This window comes from Rana temporaria, chromosome 1, assembly GCF_905171775.1.
Source record: "Rana temporaria chromosome 1, aRanTem1.1, whole genome shotgun sequence".
Lineage (NCBI taxonomy): Eukaryota > Metazoa > Chordata > Amphibia > Anura > Ranidae > Rana > Rana temporaria.
Window position 1 is genome coordinate 23,848,610 of NC_053489.1, and position 22,325 is coordinate 23,870,934.

General features: G+C 49.6%; 1 protein-coding gene across 4 annotated transcripts in view; it reads right to left on the reverse strand.

Annotated features, from left to right (window-relative positions):
• RUSC2 (RUN and SH3 domain containing 2) overlaps positions 1–22,325 on the reverse strand; it is a 121,073-nt gene that overhangs the window by 3,980 nt on the left and 94,768 nt on the right. For all 4 annotated transcript variants that reach the window (XM_040336012.1, XM_040336011.1, XM_040336009.1 and 1 more), the window contains 4 exons: positions 19,213–19,318; positions 15,318–15,364; positions 8,148–9,051; positions 2,853–3,011 (listed from right to left, as the gene is read on the reverse strand). In XM_040336012.1, the coding sequence (XP_040191946.1) occupies positions 2,853–3,011; positions 8,148–9,051; positions 15,318–15,364; positions 19,213–19,318 (1,216 nt within the window). The remainder of the gene's footprint in view (positions 1–2,852; positions 3,012–8,147; positions 9,052–15,317; positions 15,365–19,212; positions 19,319–22,325) is intronic.

A 22,325-nucleotide genomic window follows, 5' to 3' on the forward strand; every position in this document is an offset into this window, starting at 1 on the left:
CAAAAACGCCTAATTTTAAAGACCAATATTCAATTTAATGTTGGAAAACGTCTTTCAGAACCCGGGTCTTGCCCCAGGGAACATGTATCAATGGGAAAAAAAGTTTTAAAAACGGACGTTTTTCCGGAGCAGCGATTTTAATGATGCTTAAAGTGAAAAAAAAATAATGAAAAATTCCTTTAAATATCACACCTGCTGTGTGTCTATAGTAGTGGCACGTGTTTAGAAATGTCCCTGCACAACATGAGATTATTATAAGAACAAAGTAATTTAATACTGCTTGCGCACGTGCTGTGTGGCAACAATATCTCGATTATTTTAGGGGTGGTGGGGGGGGGGCCATTATTTTTTTGTGAAAGCAATATTGTAGAAAAAAGGGCACCCCTCAAACATACTGTAATTGGAGCGCAACAAAGAGCCACGTGCAAAGTATTGCATCAAAAATTGTTATTAGACGCCCCTCTTACACAGGGGCACAAAAATTTGTCCGTAGGCGCAACACAACACTGCAACCCCTCCCAATATCTGTAATTGGTATTAAACTGCACACGCGGAGTAAGAGCGACTGCGTTCAGGTGCTATGTAAGAAAACAGACGCAGTGACACCAACTGCGTTCAGGTGGTATTAAACTGCACACGCGCAGTGAGAGCGACTGTGTTCAGGTGCTATGTAACAGCACACACGCAGTGACACCAACTGCGTTTAGGTGGTATTAAACAGCACCCACGCAGTAAGAGCGACTACGTTCAGGTGCTATGTAACAGCACACACGCAGTGACACCAACTGCGTTTAGGTGGTATTAAACAGCACCCGCGCAGTGAGAGCGACTGTGTTCAGGTGCTATGTAACAGCACACACGCAGTGACACCAACTGCGTTTAGGTGGTATTAAACAGCACCCACGCAGTAAGAGCGACTACGTTCAGGTGCTATGTAACAGCACACACGCAGTGACACCAACTGCGTTTAGGTGGTATTAAACAGCACCCGCGCAGTGAGAGCGACTGTGTTCAGGTGCTATGTAACAGCACACACGCAGTGACACCAACTGCGTTTAGGTGGTATTAAACAGCACCCGCGCAGTGAGAGCGACTGTGTTCAGGTGCTATGTAACAGCACACACGCAGTGACACCAACTGCGTTTAGGTGGTATTAAACAGCACCCACGCAGTAAGAGCGACTACGTTCAGGTGCTATGTAACAGCACACACGCAGTGACACCAACTGCGTTTAGGTGGTATTAAACAGCACCCGCGCAGTAAGAGCCACTGCGTTCAGGTGCTATGTAACAGCACACACGCAGTGACACCAACTGCGTTTAGGTGGTATTAAACAGCACCCGCGCAGTAAGAGCGACTGCGTTCAGGTGCTATGTAACAGCACACGCGCAGTGACACCAACTGCATTTAGTTGCTATTAAACAGCACACACACAGTAAGAGCGACTGCGTTTCTGTGCAATTCAATAGCCCACTTGCATTAACAGCGGCTGCGTTTCTGTGCAAATAAATAGCACACAGGTAATGCGTGTATGTGCAATTAACTAGCACACGTTGAATAACACGAAGTACTATGTTTAAGCTAATCCCTAATGCAGGCAATACAACATGTTAGAGCGCTGCATGAAGAACAATCTCCTGCCTGACAGATACTAATAGCAGATCTAGCTGAGCTGTACAGTTTATAAATATATTGACAACTCCTAGGGATGTGAATATATTCTCTACAAACTGTAGATTAAACTATACTGACTACACTTCCTGCTCTATCTATCTATCTATCTATCTATCTATCTATCTATCTATCTATCTATCTATCTATCTATCTATCTATCTATCTATCTATCTATCTATCTATCTATCTATCTCTCTATCTGGTAGAAAAGACACTGTGTCTCTATCTATCTCTCTCTCTAACTGTCTGACTGCTCTGCTCTGTAACAAGCTGGAACACACTACACGAGGCCGCCTTGCAGGCTGCCTTTTATAGTGGGGGGCGTGTACTAAACCCCCTGAGCCATAATTGGCCAAAGCCAGCCTGGCTTTGGCCAATTATGGCTCTTCGTTTTTTGCGCGCTGTGATTGGCCAAGCATGCGGGACATACAGCATGCTTGGCCAATCATCAGCGCTCAACGCCGCAGTGAATTATGGGACGTTTTGCGTCACTGGAATTTGGCGCGAACGACCCGTTTTGTTCGAGTTTCGTCGAACGACCGATGTTCGAGTCGAACATACGTTCGAATCGAATGCGAAGCTCATCCCTAGTGCCCACAAATGGGCACTGACTGGAAACATGGGCACTGGCTGAAATGATGCCCAGCAATGCCATCAGTGCCACCCCTCAGTGTCCATCAGTGCCACCCAGTGTCCATCAGTGCCACCTCTTAGTGCCCATCTATGCCCATGAGTGCAGCATACCAGCGCCACCTATCAGTGCCCATCAGTGCCGCCTATTGGTGCCCATCAGTGCCACCTCATCGGTGCCCATCAGTGCCACCACATCTGTGCCCATCAGTGCCGCCATATCAGTGCCCATGATTGAAGAAGAAAACTTACTTATTTACAAAAAAAATTAACAGAAAAAAATAAAAACGTAATTTTTTTCAAAAATTTCGATCTTTTTTTAGTTGTTGCGCAAAAAATAAAAATCGCAGAGGTGATCAAATACCACCAAAAGAAAGCTCTATTTGTGGGAATAAAATGATAAAATTTTCATTTGGGTACAGTGTAGCATGACCGCGCAATTGTCATACAAATTGCGACAGCGCTGAAAGCTGAAAATTGGCTTGGGCAGGAAGGTGCGTAAGTGCCCCCCGGTATGGAAGTGGTTAAGGTCCCGTTTGGCTGCTTACCGAATATTCTGGGAAGATGGCGAGAGGGACGCGGCTCCAGCTTCTGATCCTGCCATGGCCTCCCTCTCCGGGGCTGCTTCTCCCCAGAGCCCTGCGCTCACAGTCTGTGCCACCATCTGGAACATCGACTTATCCAGGCTGAGCCAGCCCGAGGGCAACCTGCGGCAAGGGAAGAACCAAGCGGCGTCAGTCAGGGCTCATGAAATATTCATTGCCTCTTCAAGGATAGAGAGGGAACGTACTGCTACCTTGGGGTCTTCGAAAAGAGTGGGAGACAATATACAGAATAGAAAATACTATACTATATATATATACTATATACAGTAAGCTTGCCCCATTATCCCATCCGTTCTGGCTGGGGGTTAGTCAGCGTGCTCGCCCCCTCCCTTGGGACTACATCCCTGCGGGCAGCCGCTATGTTCACATGTAGTCCCAAGGGAGGGGGCGAGCATGCTGACTAACCCCCAGTCAGAACGGTTTGGATGATGGGGGCAAGCTTACCGATTAGGAAGTGAGAAATAAATTCAGACAAAGAAAAAAAAACATTTGAAAGGGAAATCGAAGGAAAAGGTAAGTGAACCAACAATGCACTAGCTCAAAGCGGAGGTTCACAGAAAAAGTGAACCTCCGCTTTTTGGAATCCCTCTCCCCCTCCGGTGTCACATTTGGCACCTTTCTGGGGGGAGGGGGGTGCAGATACCTGTCTGAGACAGGTATTTGCACCACTTCCGGCTTCTGAGTCCCGCGGGGAGTCCAGTCTCGTGACGTCACACCCTCGCTGTCTTCTGGGAAACACTGTTACCGGGAGAGAGTGGGGAACAGTAACGGCGCGCCGCAATCCTCGCGCATGCGCAGTAGGGAATCGGGCTTGATTCCCTCACCGAAGATGGAGGTGGAAGCAGCCGAGGACCGAGCGATTGCTCAGCTTCGTCTGCTGACATCGCGGGCGCACTGGACAGGTAAGTGTCCATTTTTTAAAAGTCAGCAGCTGCAGTATTTGTAGCTGCTGGCTTTAAAAAAAAAACAAAAAACGGGTGGACCTCCGCTTTAAAGGAACCTATATGAAAAATAAAAAACGAACCTTTACAACCCCTTTAATAGGAGGTGGGTAATTCCTATGATTTGCGGCTCCATCTAGTGGCCAAAATGCTGTATTGTTTTCTGAAACTCCTCAATGAGAAAATATACTGGGCTAGATTCAGTGGGGTAGATTCAGGAACAATTTCCGCCGGTGTAGACTGAGATGCGCGGCGTAAATGCCAATTTGCGCCGGCGTATCTCCGCGCCGTATTCAGCAAACAATATTACGCCGTAACGTAGATTTTTTTTTTTCGTTTGGACCTTTCCACGCCGGTGCGGCGTGGGCGCCCATTTACGCTGGTCTGAACTAGCGCGGCCCTGGTTTTTCTATTTTAAATATGCAAATGAGGGAGTTGGTCCGATTCAGCAAATTACGATTTGCCGGCGCAGGCTACTCCCGGTGCGTGTAACTCTGGTTTGCAGCGGAAAGTTACCCTTTATAAAGCAGGGGTAACTTTACACCAGACTTGCTCAAGTCAGCTGGAGAGGGCCCGGATGGCAACCCCCCTTTTTTTTATAAAAAATAAATTACCAAATAAAGGGGGCTTTCCATCCGGGACCTCTGGGCCCTTTAATAATAATAATAATGATAATAATAATTATATATATATATTTTTGTCCGAAAGGCACTGGCCGTGAACTTGTTCTGCATACAGACGGCAGAACTTTTTCAGCCAACATTCACGAAACTACGTAGTTTTTCTGCTCTTTTGTCTGATGGAGCGTACAGACGGTTTGATTATACGACAATACACGTCCATCGGAATATTCGATCCCAAAGGTGTTGAGGTCAGGACTCTGTGCAGGCCAGTCCAGTTCCTCCACCCCAAACTCACTCATTTATGTCTTTATGGTCCTTGCTTTGTGGACTGGTCCAAATCATTTAGTGGAGGGGGGATTATGGTGGGGGGTTGTTTTTCAGGGGTTGGGCTTGGCCCCTTAGTTCCATTGAAGGGAACTCTTAAGGCGTCAGCATAACAAGACATTTTGGACAATTTCATGCTCCCAACTTTGTGGGAACAGTTTGGGGACGGCCCCTTCCTGTTCCAACATGACTGCGCACCAGAGCACAAAGCAAGGTCCATAAAGACATGGATGAGCAAGTTTGGGGTGGAGGAACTTGACTGGCCTGCACAGAGTCCTGACCTCAACTCGATAGAACACCTTTGAAATGAATTAGAGCAGAGACTGCAAGCCAGGCCTTCTTGTCCATCAAAAAAATATAAATAAAAATATATTAAAAATATATATTTTTTTATAAAAAAAAAAGGGGGGTTCCCATCTGGGCCCCTGGGGACCCCCGGGCCCCTTACAGGTGTACTGCCTGTACCCCCCTGATGGCGGCCCTGGTCATAAGTCTCCATTGCTGTTATGAGGGCTGACATCTCCTGGGTGTTAAAGTTTTTTTTCCTCCTCTGCCTGTGGGGAACGGGAGCAGCCATCTCACAGCAAAAGTACCTTCCCTGGGGGGGGAATAAAACTGGATGTACTTTTGCATCGGCTGGGCGTAAGTTGGGCCGGCGTATCTCTGTAAGTTGGGCCGGCATAGTTGTGAGCATGCTCAGAAGGGAACGAACGTACTGAGCATGCTCCGTTCAAGATACGCCGGGCGTAAATCACTGCTCCACGTTCAGAACATCATTTGCATAAGGTCACACCCACTTCCACTTACGCCGAGGAAATTAAGTTAGGCCGGTGCAAAGTTAGGCACAAGGGCCCAGATTCTCATACATTAGCGCTGCTCCTGGGCAGCGTAATGTATGAGCTCTACGTTACACTGCCGCAGGTCTACAGGTTTAAATCCTGATTCTCAGAACACTTACCTGTAAACTTGCGGCGGTGTAGCGTTAGATTGCTCGGCGCAAGCCCGCCCAATTCAAATGGGGCGGGCACCATTTAAATTAGGCGCGCTCCCGCGCCGAGCGTACTGCGCATGCTCCGTCGGGTAAATTACCCGACGTGCATTGCGCTAAATGACGTCGCCCCGACGTCATTTGCCTAGATGTATACGTAAATGGCGTCCAGCGCCATTCACGGACGTCTTACGCAAACGACGTTATTTTTATTCAATTCGACGCGGGAACGACGGCCATAGTTAACATTGGTTGCGCCTGCTAATTAGCAGGGGCAACCTTACGCGTCGGGTACGCTACGCAAACGACGTTAATTCGCTGCGTTGACCTCGCGTATGTTCGGGAATCGCCGTACTTACCTCATTTGCATAGACGACGGGGAAAAGCGACGATGCGACACCTAGCGGCGGGAAAAAAAATTACTTTTAAGATCTGACAGCGTAAGAGCCTTACGCATGTCAGATCTAATGGGTACCTATGCGCAACTGATTCTGAGAATCAGTCGCATAGATACCCGGGGCCAGATGAGGTGTTACGACGGCGCAAATGGTGTTGCGCCGTCGTAACGCCTTTGAGAATCTGGCCCAAGTGCTTTGTGAATACCCTACCTGCCTCTCCACGCTGGTCCCGCGTAGTGTAAAAAAGATGCACTACGCCGGTCCAAAGATGCGCCATTGTACATGAATCTGGCCCAGTAAGACTTACGACGGGTGTATCAGTAGATACGCCGTCGTAAGTCCGAATCCGCGCCGTCGTATCTTTAAGCGTATGCTCAAATTGAGATACGCTTAAATGTTGCTAAGATACGACCGGCGTAAGTCTCCTACGCCGTCGTATCTTAGGGTGCATATTTACGCTGGCCGCTAGGTGGCGCTTCCGTTGATTTCCGCATAGAATATGCAAATGAGCTAGATACGCCGATTCAGAAACGTACGTGCGCCCGGCGTTTTTTTTTACGTAGTTTACGTAAGTTTTTTTCCAGCGTAAAGTTACCCCTGCTATATGAGGCGTAGCCAATGTTAAGTATGGACGTCGGGACAGCGTCGAATTTTCCGTCGTTAACGTCGTTTGCGTAAGTTTTTCGTGAATAGGGCTTTGCGTAAATTACGTTCACGTCGAAAGCATTGACTATTTGCGACGTGATTAGGAGCATGCGCACTAGGATACGTTCACGGACGGCGCATGCGCCGTTCGTTAGAAATGTCATTTACGCGGTGTCATGTTTTATTTACATTAAACACGCCCACCTCTTCACAATTTGAATTAGGCGCGCTTACGCCGGCACATTTACGCTACGCCGCCGTAACTTAGGGCGCAGGTTCTTTCTGAATACAGAACCTGCCTCACTAAGTTACGACGGCGTAGCGTATCTGAGATACGATACGCCCGCACAAAGTTACGGCGGGCTTTATGAATCTAGCCCACTGGGGTAGATTAAGGTACAGCTGCGCACTCCTTACGGAGGCGCAGTGTACCCTTTTTACCCTGCGCCTACGCAAATTATTTGCGCTACGCTTCATTCATGAAGCAGTAGCCACGTAATTTGCGTGGGCGCTCCTCAAAAATGCCCTGCGTAAGGGCGCCTAATGTAAATGATCCCGTAGGGGGCGGGAATCATTTAAATTAGGCGCGTTCCCGCGCCGAGCGTAGAGCGCGTGCTCCGTCTGGAAACTTTCCCGACGTGCATTGCGGTAAATTACGTCGTAAGGACGTCATTTGCTTCAAAGTGAACGTGAATGGCGTCCAGCGCCATTCACGATTCACTTACGCAAACAACGTAAAATTAAAACCTTGCGACGCGGGAACAACGGGTATCCTTAGCATTGGCTGCCCCTGCTTTTAGCATGTGCAGCCTTACGCGAAACCCGACGTACGCAAACTACGTAAACTGCGTACGCAGGGCTCGTGTAACGTTGTGAATCGGCGTTAGTATGCAATTTGCATACTATACGCTGACCACAACGGGAACGCCACCTAGCGGCCTGCGTAAGAATGCAGCCTAAGATATGCGGGCATAAGAGCCTTATGCCACGCATATCTTAGGCTGCAGTCGGCGTAACGAGCTCTCTGAATCAGGCGAAGTCGTTACGCCTGCGCAAGTAAGCAATTGCACTGCGTAACTTTGGTTACGCAGACGCAATTGCTTCTTGAATCTGGGCCACTGTGTTTTGTCCACTAGATGGACCTGACAATCATAGAAATGAGTCTATTACAGAAGATAGAGGGAAAATTCTCCCAGCCAGCACACATGTATGTAACATTCCTCCAACGTTTGTTTTATAAATGGTTCCCTAAATCTCAGTTCTTCTCTTAGGTGACAGTTGATGCACAATAGCAGATTAACATAACTTTTTGATTTCACCTGTTTGTCTGCTTGGCTTCCCCCAGGGGTTTCCTGGCTTCCCCCAGGGGTTTCCTGGCTTCCCCCAGGGGTTTCTTGGCTTCCCCCAGTGGTTTCCTGGATCCAAACAAGTGTCCCCATTTCCTGATTGGACTGTCCTGAATGTTCTCTTTCGCTGCCTCTTGTCTGTTGGGCTGAGAGTCCTTTTGGGAGCTCCGGCTTTCCTTCTCTTGCCCATGTTTAAGTTCATTGAGCACCGACTCGGGAGGGCTCCCCATCCAGGACTTTTTCTCTTCCTTATGACTGTCCTCCACAGTGTCTTTCTTTGATGGCTTCTCCTCTGCCATTCCTTCCACACTAGGACAGGCCTCGGCTCCTTCGACGACTCCCTCTCTGGGTGGTGGTACTTTTTTGGGAGTTCCACCACTTCCTGGTCTTCGCCTATCTTGGCGGGTGAACCTGGTCGTGTCGGAGGAGTTCTCGATGTAGACTTGGGAGCTTTGCATCAGTTGGTACCACCATCCAGCTTGTTTGTCTCTTTTAAGCTCTATGGCGTTCTCTTTCTTTTGCTCTTCACTAATCTCTACAGAGGCAGCTCCTTCTCCTGTGGGCCTCTCGGAATTCAAGGACTCGAAGGATGTCTTCTCAAGGCTTTTCCTTTCCTGCTCTTCCTCATCGCGGCTTCTCATCAGCTGAAGGGTGGATTGAACAGACTGGAGCAGGTCCTGCTTCACGCGGAGCATCTCTTTCTTCTGCTGCTGCTCTCTGTTCATCTGGACAAGGTGGTGCTCAAATAAGAGGTCCAGGTCAAAGGGTAAAAGAGAAAGAGGCTGCAGGAGAAGCAGGAGCTCTTCAAACAGCGGCTGGCAAACCCCATGAGACACGGATAAGAAGCCAACCGGGTCATAGTGAGCCCAGATAATGTCTGAGAAGGAAAAAGAAAGTCAACTTTAAATATGACAATCCGATCTGATAGTGTGGGGGAGGGAAGGAAGGAGAGAGGGGGAGAAGAAAAGGGGTGGAATGGAAGATAGAAGACAGGAAAGGTAAGGAATGAACAAAGGAAGTAACGGTAGAGAGCAAGGAATTTGAAAAGGAAGTAGGATAGATGGAAGGGTTAAATGAAGAAAGTAAGGAAGGACAGAAGAAGGGAGAGGTAAGGGAGAGGTAAGGAAGGACAGAAGAAGGGAGAGGTAAGGAAGGACAGAAGAAGGGGGAGGAAAGGAAGGACAGAAGAAGGGAGAGGAAAGGAAGGACAGAAGAAGGGAGAGGTAAGGAAGGACAGAAGAAGGGAGAGGAAAGGATGGACAGAAGAAGGGAGAGGAAAGGAAGGACAGAAGAAGGGAGAGGTAAGGAAGGACAGAAGAGGGGAGAGGTAAGGAAGGACAGAAGAAGGGAGAGGTAAGGAAAGACAGAAGAAGGGAGAGGTAAGGAAGGACAGAAGAAGGAAGAGGTAAGGAAAGACAGAAGAAGGGAGAGGTAAGGAAAGACAGAAGAAGGGAGAGGTAAGGAAGGACAGAAGAAGGGAGAGGTAAGGAAGGACAGAAGAAGGGAGAGGTAAGGAAGGACAGAAGAAGGGAGAGGTAAGGAAGGACAGAAGAAGGGAGAGGTAAGGAAGGACAGAAGAAGGGAGAGGAAAGGATGGACAGAAGAAGGGAGAGGAAAGGAAGGACAGAAGAAGGGAGAGGTAAGGGAGAGGTAAGGAAGGACAGAAGAAGGGAGAGGTAAGGAAAGACAGAAGAAGGGAGAGGAAAGGAAGGACAGAAGAAGGGAGAGGTAAGGAAGGACAGAAGAAGGGAGAGGAAAGGATGGACAGAAGAAGGGAGAGGAAAGGAAGGACAGAAGAAGGGAGAGGTAAGGAAGGACAGAAGAGGGGAGAGGTAAGGAAGGACAGAAGAAGGGAGAGGTAAGGAAAGACAGAAGAAGGGAGAGGTAAGGAAGGACAGAAGAAGGAAGAGGTAAGGAAAGACAGAAGAAGGGAGAGGTAAGGAAAGACAGAAGAAGGGAGAGGTAAGGAATGACAGAAGAAGGGAGAGGTAAGGAAGGACAGAAGAAGGGAGAGGTAAGGAAGGACAGAAGAAAGGAAAAGGTAAGGAAGGACAGAAGAAGGGAGAGGTAAGGAAGGACAGAAGAAGGGAGAGGTAAGGAATGAATAAAGGAAGTAAAGGAAGAGAGCAAGGAATTCGGAAAGGAAGTAGGATACATAGGAGGGTGAAATGAAGTAAGGACAGAAGAAGGGAGAGGTAAGGAAGGACAGAAGAAGGGAGAGGTAAGGAAGGACAGAAGAAGGGGGAGGTAAGGGAGAGGTAAGGAAGGACAGAAGAAGGGAGAGGTAAGGAAGGACAGAAGAAGGGAGAGGTAAGGAAGGACAGAAGAAGGGGGAGGTAAGGGAGAGGTAAGGAAGGACAGAAGAAGGGAGAGGTAAGGAGAGACAGAAGAAGGGAGAGGTAAGGAAGGACAGAAGAAGGGAGAGGTAAGGAAGGACAGAAGAAGGGAGAGGTAAGGAAGGACAGAAGAAGGGAGAGGTAAGGAAGGACAGAAGAAGGGAGAGGTAAGGAAGGACAGAAGAAGGGAGAGGTAAGGAAGGACAGAAGAAGGGAGAGGTAAGGAAGGACAGAAGAAGGGAGAGGTAAGGAATGAATAAAGGAAGTAAAGGTAGAGAGCAAGGAATTCGGAAAGGAAGTAGGATAGATGGAAGGGTTAAATGAAATGAAGGAAGGATAGAAGAAGGGAGAGGCAAGGAAGGACAGAAGAAGGGAGAGGTAAGGAAGGACAGAAGAAGGGAGAGGGAGAGGTAAGGAAGGACAGAAGAAGGGAGAGGTAAGGAAGGACAGAAGAAGGGAGAGGTAAGGAAGGACAGAAGAAGGGAGAGGTAAGGGAAGACAGACGAAGGGAGAGGCAAGGAAGGACAGAAGAAGGGAGAGGTAAGGAAGGACAGAAGAAGGGAGAGGGAGAGGTAAGGAATAAACAAATGAAATAAAGGTAAAGAGAGCAGTACGAGGAAAGGAAGAAAGGAAAGGAGGATGAAACGAAGGGAAGAAAAAAGGAAGGAATGATAGATGGGAGGGAGGAAGGAAGAAAAAGGAGGGAGGGGAAAAAGAATAGATCGGAGAGAGGGAAGGAAGAAGAGAGCAAGGAGGGAAAGGGAGGGACGAAGGAAGGAAGGATAGATAGGGGGAGAGAGAGAGGGAAAAAAGGAAGAAAAGATAGATGGGAGGGAGGAAGAAAGGAAAAGGGGGGGGGGGGGGATAGATGGGAGAGAGGGAAGGAGGAAGAGAGGAAGGAAGGAATGGGAGGGACGAAGGAAAGGGAGGGAGGGAAAAAGGAAGGAGAGGGAGGGAGGAAGAGGGAGGGCCTACAAATGTGTTTGAAGGTCAGTTCTGGGTGAAGGTCTGGTGCTATCCTGCCTGGCATGGAAGAAGCTATACACAAGCTGTGGGTATCTGATGCCCTCAACCCTCTTTTCTTAATAAATTGCTTCCCAATAAAAACTAGTGGCGCCCAATGTCCCACCGCCTCCCCCGCCTTTTGCCCTGGGGTGAGTGGGAAGAAGAAAAAAGAAAGGGAGGGAATGAAAGAAGGAAGGAAGAGAGAGGAAAAGACAGATGAAAAGGAAGGAAGAGAAGAAGGAAACAATAGAGGAAGGTAAATAGGGAAGAATAAAAGGAAGAGAGAGAGGACGGGAAAGAAGCCAGGGAGGGAGAGAGGAGGGAAGGAAAGAAGAAATGGAGGGAGAGAGGAGGGAAGGAAAGAAGCCAGGGAGGAGGGAAGGAAAGAAGCCAGGGAGGGAGAGAGGAGGGAGAGAGGAGGGAAGGAAAGAAGCCAGGGAGGGAGAGAGGAGGGAAGGAAAGAAGCCAGGGGGGGAGAGAGGAGGGAAGGAAAGAAGCCAGGGAGGGAGAGAGGAGGGAAGGAAAGAAGCCAGGGAGGGAGAGAGGAGGGAGAGAGGAGGGAAGGAAAGAAGCCAGGGAGGGAGAGAGGACCGTAAAGAAGCCAGGGAGGGAGAGAGAGGAGGGAAGGAAAGAAGCCAGGGAGGGAGAGAGGAGGGAAGGGAAGAAGCCAGGGAGGAGAGAGGAGGGAAGGAAAGAAGCCAGGGAGGAGAGAGGAGGGAAGGAAAGAAGCCAGGGAGGGAGAGAGGAGGGAAGGAAAGAAGCCAGGGAGGGAGAGAGGACGGGAAAGAAGCCAGGGAGGGAGAGAGGAGGGAAGGAAAGAAGCCAGGGAGGGAGAGAGGAGGGGAGGAAAGAAGCCAGGGGGGGAGAGAGGAGGGAAGGAAAGAAGCCAGGGAGGGAGAGAGGAGGGGAGGAAAGAAGCCAGGGAGGGAGAGAGGAGGGGAGGAAAGAAGCCAGGGAGGGAGAGAGGAGGGGAGGAAAGAAGCCAGGGAGGGATAGAGGAGGGAAGGAAAGAAGCCAGGGGGGGAGAGAGGAGGGAAGGAAAGAAGCCAGGGAGGGAGAGAGGAGGGAAGGAAAGAAGCCAGGGAGGGGGAGAGGAGGGAAGGAAAGAAGCCAGGGATGGAGAGAGGAGGGAAGGAAAGAAGCCAGGGAGGGAGAGAGGAGGGAAGGAAAGAAGCCAGGGGGGGAAGAGAGGAGGGAAGGAAAGAAGCCAGGGAGGGAGAGAGGAGGGGAGGAAAGAAGCCAGGGAGGGAGAGAGGAGGGGAGGAAAGAAGCCAGGGAGGGAGAGAGGAGGGAAGGGAAGAAGCCAGGGAGGGAGAGAGGAGGGAAGGAAAGAAGCCAGGGAGGGAGAGAGGAGGGAAGGAAAGAAGCCAGGGAGGGAGAGAGGAGGGAAGGAAAGAAGCCAGGGAGGGAGAGAGGAGGGGAGGAAAGAAGCCAGGGAGGGAGAGAGGAGGGAAGGGAAGAAGCCAGGGAGGGAGAGAGGAGGGGAGGAAAAAAGCCAGGGAGGGAGAGAGGAGGGAAGGGAAGAAGCCAGGGAGGGAGAGAGGAGGGAAGGAAAGAAGCCAGGGAGGGAGAGAGGAGGGAAGGAAAGAAGCCAGGGAGGGAGAGAGGAGGGAAGGAAAGAAGCCAGGGAGGGAGAGAGGAGGGGAGGAAAGAAGCCAGGGAGGGAGAGAGGAGGGGAGGAAAGAAGCCAGGGGGGGAGAGAGGAGGGAAGGAAAGAAGCCAGGGAGGGAGAGAGGAGGGGAGGAAAGAAGCCAGGGAGGGAGAGAGGAGGGAGGGAGAGAGGAGGGAAGGAAAGAAGCCAGGGGGGGAGAGAGGAGGGGAGGAAAGAAGCCAGGGGGGGAGAGAGGAGGGAAGGAAAGAAGCCAGGGAGGGAGAGAGGAGGGAAGGAAAGAAGCCAGGGAGGGAGAGAGGAGGGGAGGAAAGAAGCCAGGGAGGGAGAGAGAGGAGGGAAGGAAAGAAGCCAGGGAGGGAGAGAGGAGGGAGGGAAAGAAGCCAGGGAGGGAGAGAGGAGGGGAGGAAAGAAGCCAGGGAGGGAGAGAGGAGGGAAGGAAAGAAGCCAGGGAGGGGAGAGAGGAGGGAAGGAAAGAAGCCAGGGAGGGAGAAAGGAGGGAAGGAAAGAAGCCAGGGAGGGAGAGAGGAGGGAAGGAAAGAAGCCAGGGAGGGGAGAGAGGAGGGAAGGAAAGAAGCCAGGGAGGGAGAGAGGAGGGAAGGAAAGAAGCCAGGGAGGGAGGGAGGAGGGAAGGAAAGAAGCCAGGGAGGGAGAGAGGAGGGAAGGAAAGAAGCCAGGGAGGGAGAGAGGAGGGGAGGAAAGAAGCCAGGGAGGGAGAGAGGAGGGAAGGAAAGAAGCCAGGGAGGGAGAGAGGAGGGGAGGAAAAAAGCCAGGGAGGGAGAGAGGAGGGAAGGAAAGAAGCCAGGGAGGGAGAGAGGAGGGAAGGAAAGAAGCCAGGGAGGGAGAGAGGAGGGGAGGAAAAAAGCCAGGGAGGGAGAGAGGAGGGAAGGAAAGAAGCCAGGGAGGGAGAGAGGAGGGAAGGAAAGAAGCCAGGGAGGGAGAGAGGAGGGAGGGAAAGAAGCCAGGGAGGGAGAGAGGAGGGAAGGAAAGGAGTTTAGTGGGCAGTGTTGGGGAGTGGTCAGGATAGGAATCAGGCAGTTTAGTACCATTGTAGGAAAGAAAGCGACTCAGGGAGTGCTAAGAGTTCGCAGGTTGGGGGGAGGGGGGAGCAATTTACTTGCCTTGCCCCGGGCGATGACAACCCACGCTACGACACTGTATACAGCCCATATATACAGCCCATACATACAGTCTATATATACAGCCCATATATACAGCCCATATATACAGTCCATATACACAGCCCATATACACAGCCCATATATACAGCCCATATATACAGCCCATACATACAGTCCATATATACAGCCCACATACACAGCCCATATATACAGCCCACATATACAGCCCATATATACAGCCCACATATACAGCCCATATATACAGTCCATACATACAGTCCATATATACAGCCCACATATACAGCCCATATATACAGCCCATACATACAGTCCATATATACAGTCCATATATACAGCCCATATATACAGTCCATATATACAGTCCACATATACAGCCCATATATACAGCCCATATATACAGCCCATATATACAGTCCATATATACAGTCCACATATACAGCCCATACATACAGTCCATATATACAGCCCATATATACAGCCCATACATATAGTCCATATACACAGCCCATATATACAGCCCACATATACAGCCCATATATACAGCCCATATATACAGCCCATATATACAGCCCATACATACAGTCCATATACACAGCCCATACATACAGTCCATATATACAGTCCATATATACAGCCCATATATACAGTCCATATATACAGTCCACATATACAGCCCATATATACAGCCCATATATACAGCCCATATATACAGCCCATACATATAGTCCATATACACAGCCCATATATACAGTCCACATATACAGCCCATATATACAGCCCATATATACAGCCCATATATACAGCCCATACATACAGTCCATATACACAGCCCATACATACAGTCCATATATACAGTCCATATATACAGTCCACATATACAGCCCATACATACAGTCCATATATACAGCCCATACATACAGCCCATACATACAGCCCTTCCTCACGTTATTACACAGGGACTCTCATACATCAGGACCATGTGCTATACATCCCATAGCTCAGCTTCCCTTGTGATCATAGAGTTCTTAGTGGTGGGATCCGGGGTACGCACCTTCGTGGTTATACAGATGATTAAACCAAAACTCCACCGACCGGATGCTAAGAGAAAAGGGAAAGACAACCGATCAGTCCAATACATTCTCAGGGTCTTCCCAAATGGAGCAAAATCATTCAAATACACTATTGTCAAAAGTATTGGGACGCCTGCTTTTACAACACGCACATGGGGCCAGATTCACGTAGATGGGCGTATTTTTGTGCGGGCGTAACGTATTTGATTTACGTTACGCTGCCGCAAGTTTTTCAGGCAAGTGCTTTATTCACAAAGCACTTGCCTGTAATGTTGCGGCGGCGTAGCGTAAATCACCCTGCGGAATTCAAATTCGGCGGGTAGGGGGCGTGTTTCATTTAAATGAAGCGCATCTCACGCGCCGAACGAACTGCGCATGCGCCGTCCCTAAAAAATCCCGGCGTGCATTGCTCTAAACGACGTCGCAAGGACGTCATTGGTTTTGACGTGGACGTAAATGGCGTCCAGCCGCATTCACGGACGACTTACGCAAACGACGTAAAATTTCAAAATTTCGACGCGGGAACGACGTCCATACTTCACATTGGCTACGCCACCTAGGGGGCAGCTTTATCTTTACGCCGGCATACCTCTTACGGAAACGGCGCATCTTTACTGCGACGGGCAAGCGTACGTTCGTGAATCGGCGTATCTACTAATTTGCATATTTTACGCCAAACTCAGTGGAAGCGCCACCTAGCGGCCAGCGGAAATATTGCAACCTAAGATACGACGGCGCAAGCCGTCGTATCTTAGGTAGGTTTAAGTGTATCTCAGTTTGAGAATACACTTAAACATGCAACGGGCTTAGATTGCGAGTTACGTCAGTAAAAAAAAATGACGGCGCGCAAAGCACGGCGGGAGTTCGGAAACGGAGCATGCGCGGTAGGTCTGGCACGGGAGCGCGCCTAATTTAAATGGCACACGCCCATTTATATTGGCCCGCCGGCGTAGGTTTTCATCGCAAGTGCTTGGTGAATCAGGCACTTGCGATGAAAACTTGCGGCGGTGTAACGTATCTACGATACGTTACGCCGCCGCAATTATTCGTGAATCTGGCCCTTAGTTCCAGTGAAGGGAACTCTTAAGGTGTCAGCATACCAAGACAATTTGGACAATTTCATGCTCCCAACTTTGTGGGAGGAGTTTGGGGGACGGCCCCTTCCTGTTCCAACATGACTGGACACCAGTGTACAAAGCAACGTCCATAAAGACATGGATGAGCGAGTTTGGGGTGGAGGAACTTGACTGGCCTGCACAGAGTCCTGACCTCAACCCCATAGACAGTGGCTGCTGCTGCTCAAAATTGTTTGGGGGCACAAACAAACAGAAGAAAAACAAAACATCAAGCGCAGCCACTGTGCCCATCAAATGCAGCCACTGTGCCCATCAAACGCAGCCACTGTGCTCATCAAACGCAGCCACTGTGCCATCACCCATCAAGCGCAGCCACTGTGCCCATCAAACGCAGCCACTGTGCCCATCAAACGCAGCCACTGTGCCATCACCCATCAAGCGCAGCCACTGTGCACATCAAACGCAGCCACTGTGCCCATCAAGCTCAGCCACTGTGCCCATCAAACGCAGCCACTGTGCCCATCAAGCGCAGCCACTGTGCCCATCAAAAGCAGCCACTGTGCCCATCAAACGCAGCCACTGTGCCCATCAAGCGCAGCCACTGTGCCCATCAAACGCAGCCACTGTGCCCATCAAATGCAGCCACTGTGCCCATCAAACGCTGCCACTGTACCCATCAAACGCAGCCACTGTGCCCATCTAACGCAGCCACTGTGCCCATCAAACGCAGCCACTGTGCCCATCAAACGCAGCCACTGTGCTCATCAAACGCAGCCACTGTGCCATCACCCATCAAGCGCAGCCACTGTGCCCATCAAACGCAGCCACTGTGCCATCACCCATCAAGCGCAGCCACTGTGCCCATCAAACGCAGCCACTGTGCCCATCAAACGCAGCCACTGTGCCATCACCCATCAAGCGCAGCCACTGTGCACATCAAACGCAGCCACTGTGCCCATCAAGCTCAGCCACTGTGCCCATCAAACGCAGCCACTGTGCCCATCAAGCGCAGCCACTGTGCCCATCAAAAGCAGCCACTGTGCCCATCAAACGCAGCCACTGTGCCCATCAAGCGCAGCCACTGTGCCTATCAAATGCAGCCACTGTGCCCATCAAACGCAGCCACTGTGCCCATCAAATGCAGCCACTGTGCCCATCAAACGCTGCCACTGTACCCATCAAACGCAGCCACTGTGCCCATCAAGCTCAGCCACTGTACCCATCAAACGCAGCCACTGTGCCCATCAAGCTCAGCCACTGTACCCATCAAACGCAGCCACTGTGCTCATCAAGCGCAGCCACTGTGTCCATCAAACGCAGCCACTGTGCCCATCAAATGCAGCCACTGTGCCCATCAAACGCAGCCACTGTGCCATCAAACGCAGCCACTGTGCTCATCAAGCGCAGCCACTGTGCCCATCAAACGCAGCCACTGTGCCCATCAAGCACAGCCACTGTGCCCATCAATTGCCGCCACTGTGCCCATCAAACGCAGCCACTGTGCCCATCAAACGCAGCCACTGTGCCCATCAAGCGCAGCCACTGTGCCCATATATTACCCACAGCTCTAATCAGGTGCTTCCAAAAAAAACGCCACTAGGGGCCGGACGCCTGAATAGGGGGCAACGATAGATAGACCCATGCATTGCATGAATCTATGTTCTGGTGATAGAGCGTGGCAGGAGAGAGGGGGCGACGCACCGCCACTGCCCATAGAACACCTTGGGGATGAATTAGAGCGGAGACTGTGAGCCAGGCCTTCTCCTCCAACATCAGTGCCTGACCTCACAAATGCTCTTCTGGAAGAACGGTGAAACATTCCCATAGACACTCCTAAACCTTGTGGACGGCCTTCCCAGAAGAGGTGAAGCTGTTATAGCTGCAAAGGGCGGAGCCAACTCAACATTGAACCCTCCGGACTAAGACTGGGATGCCATTAAAGTTCATGGGCCGGATTCAGAAACGAGATAGGACGTCGTATCTCCGGATACCCCGTCGTATTTCTGAGTGCGGTCGGTCGTATCTATGCGCCTGATTCAGAGAATCAGTTACGCATAGATTTCCCTAAGATCTGACCGGCGTAAGTGTCTTACACCGTCGTATCTTAGGCTGCATATTTACGCTGGCCGCTAGGTGGCGCTTCCGTATAGTTACGCAAGGAATATGCAAATTAGGTATTTACGCCAATTCAGAAACGTACGTATGGCCGGCGCATTTTTTTTACGTCGTTTACGTTAGGCTTTTTAAGGCGTAAAGTTACCCCTGCTATATGAGGCGTAGCCTATGTTAAGTATGGACGTCGTTCCCGCGCCGAGTTTTGAAATTTTTACGTCGTTTGCGTAAGTCGTTCGCGAATAGGGCTGTACGTAAGTTACGTTCACGTCGAAAGCAATGACGACTTGCGGCGTAATTTCGAGCATGCGCACTGGGATTTTTTTCACGAACGGCGCATGCGGCGTTCACAAAAAAACATAAAATACGCGGGGTCATGTTAAATTTAAATAAAACACGCCCCCAGCATCCCCATTTGAATTAGGCGGGCTTACGCCGGCCCACATACCTTACGCCGCCGTAACTTAGGGCACAAGTTCTTTCTAAATACAGAACTTGCGCCCAAATTTACGGCGGCGTAACGTATCTGATATACGTTACCCCCACAGAAAGATCCGCTGATCTTTCTGAATCCAGCCCCATGTGCGTGTAAAGGTGGGCGTCCCAATACTTTTGACAATACAGTGTATGTTTTCTGAAGTTTGATCCAGTTTGAATGTCTGGCGCATTCAAATCTAAAAAGACTTACTTAAGAAGGCCAAAGATGAAGGCATTGAATCGCAGGCTGTGATTGGACAGCTCGGAGAACTGGTTAACCTTGTGGCACAAAGTGTACAGCAATTTGGTGGAAGGACCTGAGGAAAAAAAAGCATAATAATAGGTTCAGGTTATAGTACATTATATCCTAAGTCTGGAATAATAATAATAAAAAATTGTCATCTATGGTAAAAGATTATTGGTAAAAGGGCCACTGGGGACCTATGGGCCCTTTAAAAAAAAAAAAAAATATATAAAAATAAAATAAACATTTATAAAAAGAAAAAGGGGGGTTGCAACATGGGGCCCTGGGGATTTCTGGGCCCTTTAAAAAATATATAAAAAATAAAATAAAAAAAATAAACACTTATATATAAAACAAAAAGGGGGGGTTGCAACTCCATGTTGCCCTTTAAAAAAATATATAAAAAAAATAAAAATAAATAAATAAACATTTATAAATAAATAAATAAAGGGGGGTTGCCACATGGGGCCCTGGGGACCTCTGGGCCCTTTAATAAAAAAAAAAATATATATATATATATAAAAAGAAAAAAAAAAAGAAAAAGAAAAAAGAAAGAAAACATATATAAAAAAAATGTAATTTTTTTTATAAAAAAAGGGGGGTTGCCATCCGGGGGCCCTGGGGACCTCTGGGCCCTTTAATAATATATATATAAAAAAGGAAAAAAAGAAAGAAAAAAAAGAAAGAAAAAATATATAAAAAAAATCTTCTTTTTTTTTTATATATTTTTTTTTTATATATATAAAAAAATTGTATTTATTTTTTATATAAAAAAAGGGGGGTTGCCATCCGGGGGCCCTGGGGACCTCCGGGCCCCTTACAAAAAATTAAAATAAAAATAAAATAAAAAAAGGGGTTGCCATCCGGGCCGCTTACAAGTGTACTGCCTGTACCCCCTGATTGCGGCCCTGCATACTAGGGCCAATTAACCTTCCAGCATGTCTTGGGAGTGTGGGAGGAAACCCGCACAGGCACAAAGAGAACATGCAGCCAGTGTCGTGGTCGGGATTCAAACCAACAACCTTAATGCTGCTGGGCAGAAGTGCTAACCACTGTGCTCAGGCACAAAGAGAACACGCAGCCAGTGCCGTGGTTGGGATTCGAACCAACAACCCTAGTGCTGCTGGGCAGAAGTGCTAACCACTGTGCTAAGGCACAAAGAGAACATGCAGCCAGTGTCGTGGTTGGGATTCGAACCAACAACCCTAGTGCTGCTGGGCAGAAGTGCTAACCACTGTGCTAAGGCACAAAGAGAACATGCAGCTAGTGCCGTGGTTGGGATTCGAACCGACAACCTTAGTGCTGCTGGGCAGAAGTGCTAACCACTGTGCTCAGGTACAAAGAGAACATGCAGCTAGTGCCGTGGTTGGGATTCGAACCAACAACCTTAATGCTTCTGGGCAGAAGTGCTAACCACTGTGCTCATGCACAAAGAGAAAATGCAGCTAGTGCCGTGGTTGGGATTCGAACCAACGACCTTAATACTGCTGGGCAGAAGTGCTAACCACTGTGCTCAGGCACAAAGAGAAAATGCAGCCAGTGCTGTGGTTGGGATTTCAAACCAACAACCTTAGTGCTGCTGGGCAGAAGTGCTAACCACTTCCGTGGTACCCCTGCCTGACTGCGTATCCTGGTCTACAGCTGATCTCCAACATCTACTCAGCAAGTCGAGGCTAGCAACTCCTGCATCTCTGGGCATAGCTCCCCCTGGCAGACCTGTCTTGCACGGACCTACGAGCACAGTGGGCATGCGCGCGCATACGAGCACAATTCCCGCGCATACGAACACAAGGCGCATGCGCGCGCATACGGGCAACAACACCATAGATACATTGTTCTTTACTGCGCACGCGCGTGCGCCATTGCGCGCGCAATGCGGGCGGGACTCCTGGCGTCAGTGCCCTATTTAAAGCTTGCTGCAGCAGTCACCAACTGCTGCATGATCTTCAGCCCGTGGTGTGATCCTGAATCCTTGTTCCTGTTATTCCTGTTGACGACCCGGCTTGCCTGACCAGACTTCTCCGTGTATGACCCCTGGCTTGTCTCTCGGCTTATCCTTTGTCCTGTTCCTGCCTGATTGTTCCAGTGTATGACCTCGGCTTGCCTTCTGACCTGTTCCAGTCACTTCCTGCTTCCTGTGTATGACTACCGGCTCGGCTCCTGACTCCGCCCCTGGGTTTCCTGCCAGTCCACCTCATCTACTACTTCCGTGGTACCCCTGCCTGACTGCGTATCCTGGTCTACAGCTGATCTCCAACACCTACTCAGCAAGTCGCAGCTGGCAACTCCTGCATCTCTGGGCATAGCTCCCCCTGTGTCACCTCCAGGGGGCGTTCTGCACTTAGTCGCAAGGGAAGCCCTCTCAGCACTTCGGCCTCTGGTAAGGTACGTGACAGGAGGGTTGGCAAAGGGGGCGGAATGCCTCACTGCATTCACCCATAAAGTGTGCTTTTTTGCTGTCTGCTCTCCATTGGGGAGATTTCCCTTCACTTCCTGTCCTGGAGAGGCGATGGGAAGTGAAGGGAAATCTCTCCTAAGTGAGGGGGAAATAGGTGTCCCCAATGGAAGGTCCCCCCTTACTTATTTTTCTGGTCACATCTGTCGAATTTTAGATTTTTCCATCAATTTCTGTCTCGGTGACAGTGGTCACCAGGGTCAGTTGTAGTGCACAAGATGGGGCGCATCGTGACGTCATGCCGCTCGTCTCGCGCATGCCCCATAGGACATTGCCTCTGTTTAAAAGGGGGAAAAAAAAGCCATAAAGTGGTTGTAAACCTCAAACATGAAATATGAACAAAGCATATCCCTCTATAGTGTGTCTCAATCCAGAGCACAACCTTAGTGCTGCTGGACGGAAGTGCTAACCACTGTGCTCAGGCACAAAGAGAACACGCAGCTAGTGCCGTGGTTGGGATTCGAACCGACAACCTTAGTGCTGTAGGGCAGAAGTGCTAACCACTGTGCTCAGGCACAAAGAGAACATGCAGCTAGTGCCGTGGTTGGGATTTGAACCAATGACAGAAGTGCTAACTACTGTCATTTCTGTCTGCAGCCTTGTTCCTCTGCTATCAGCATGAGTC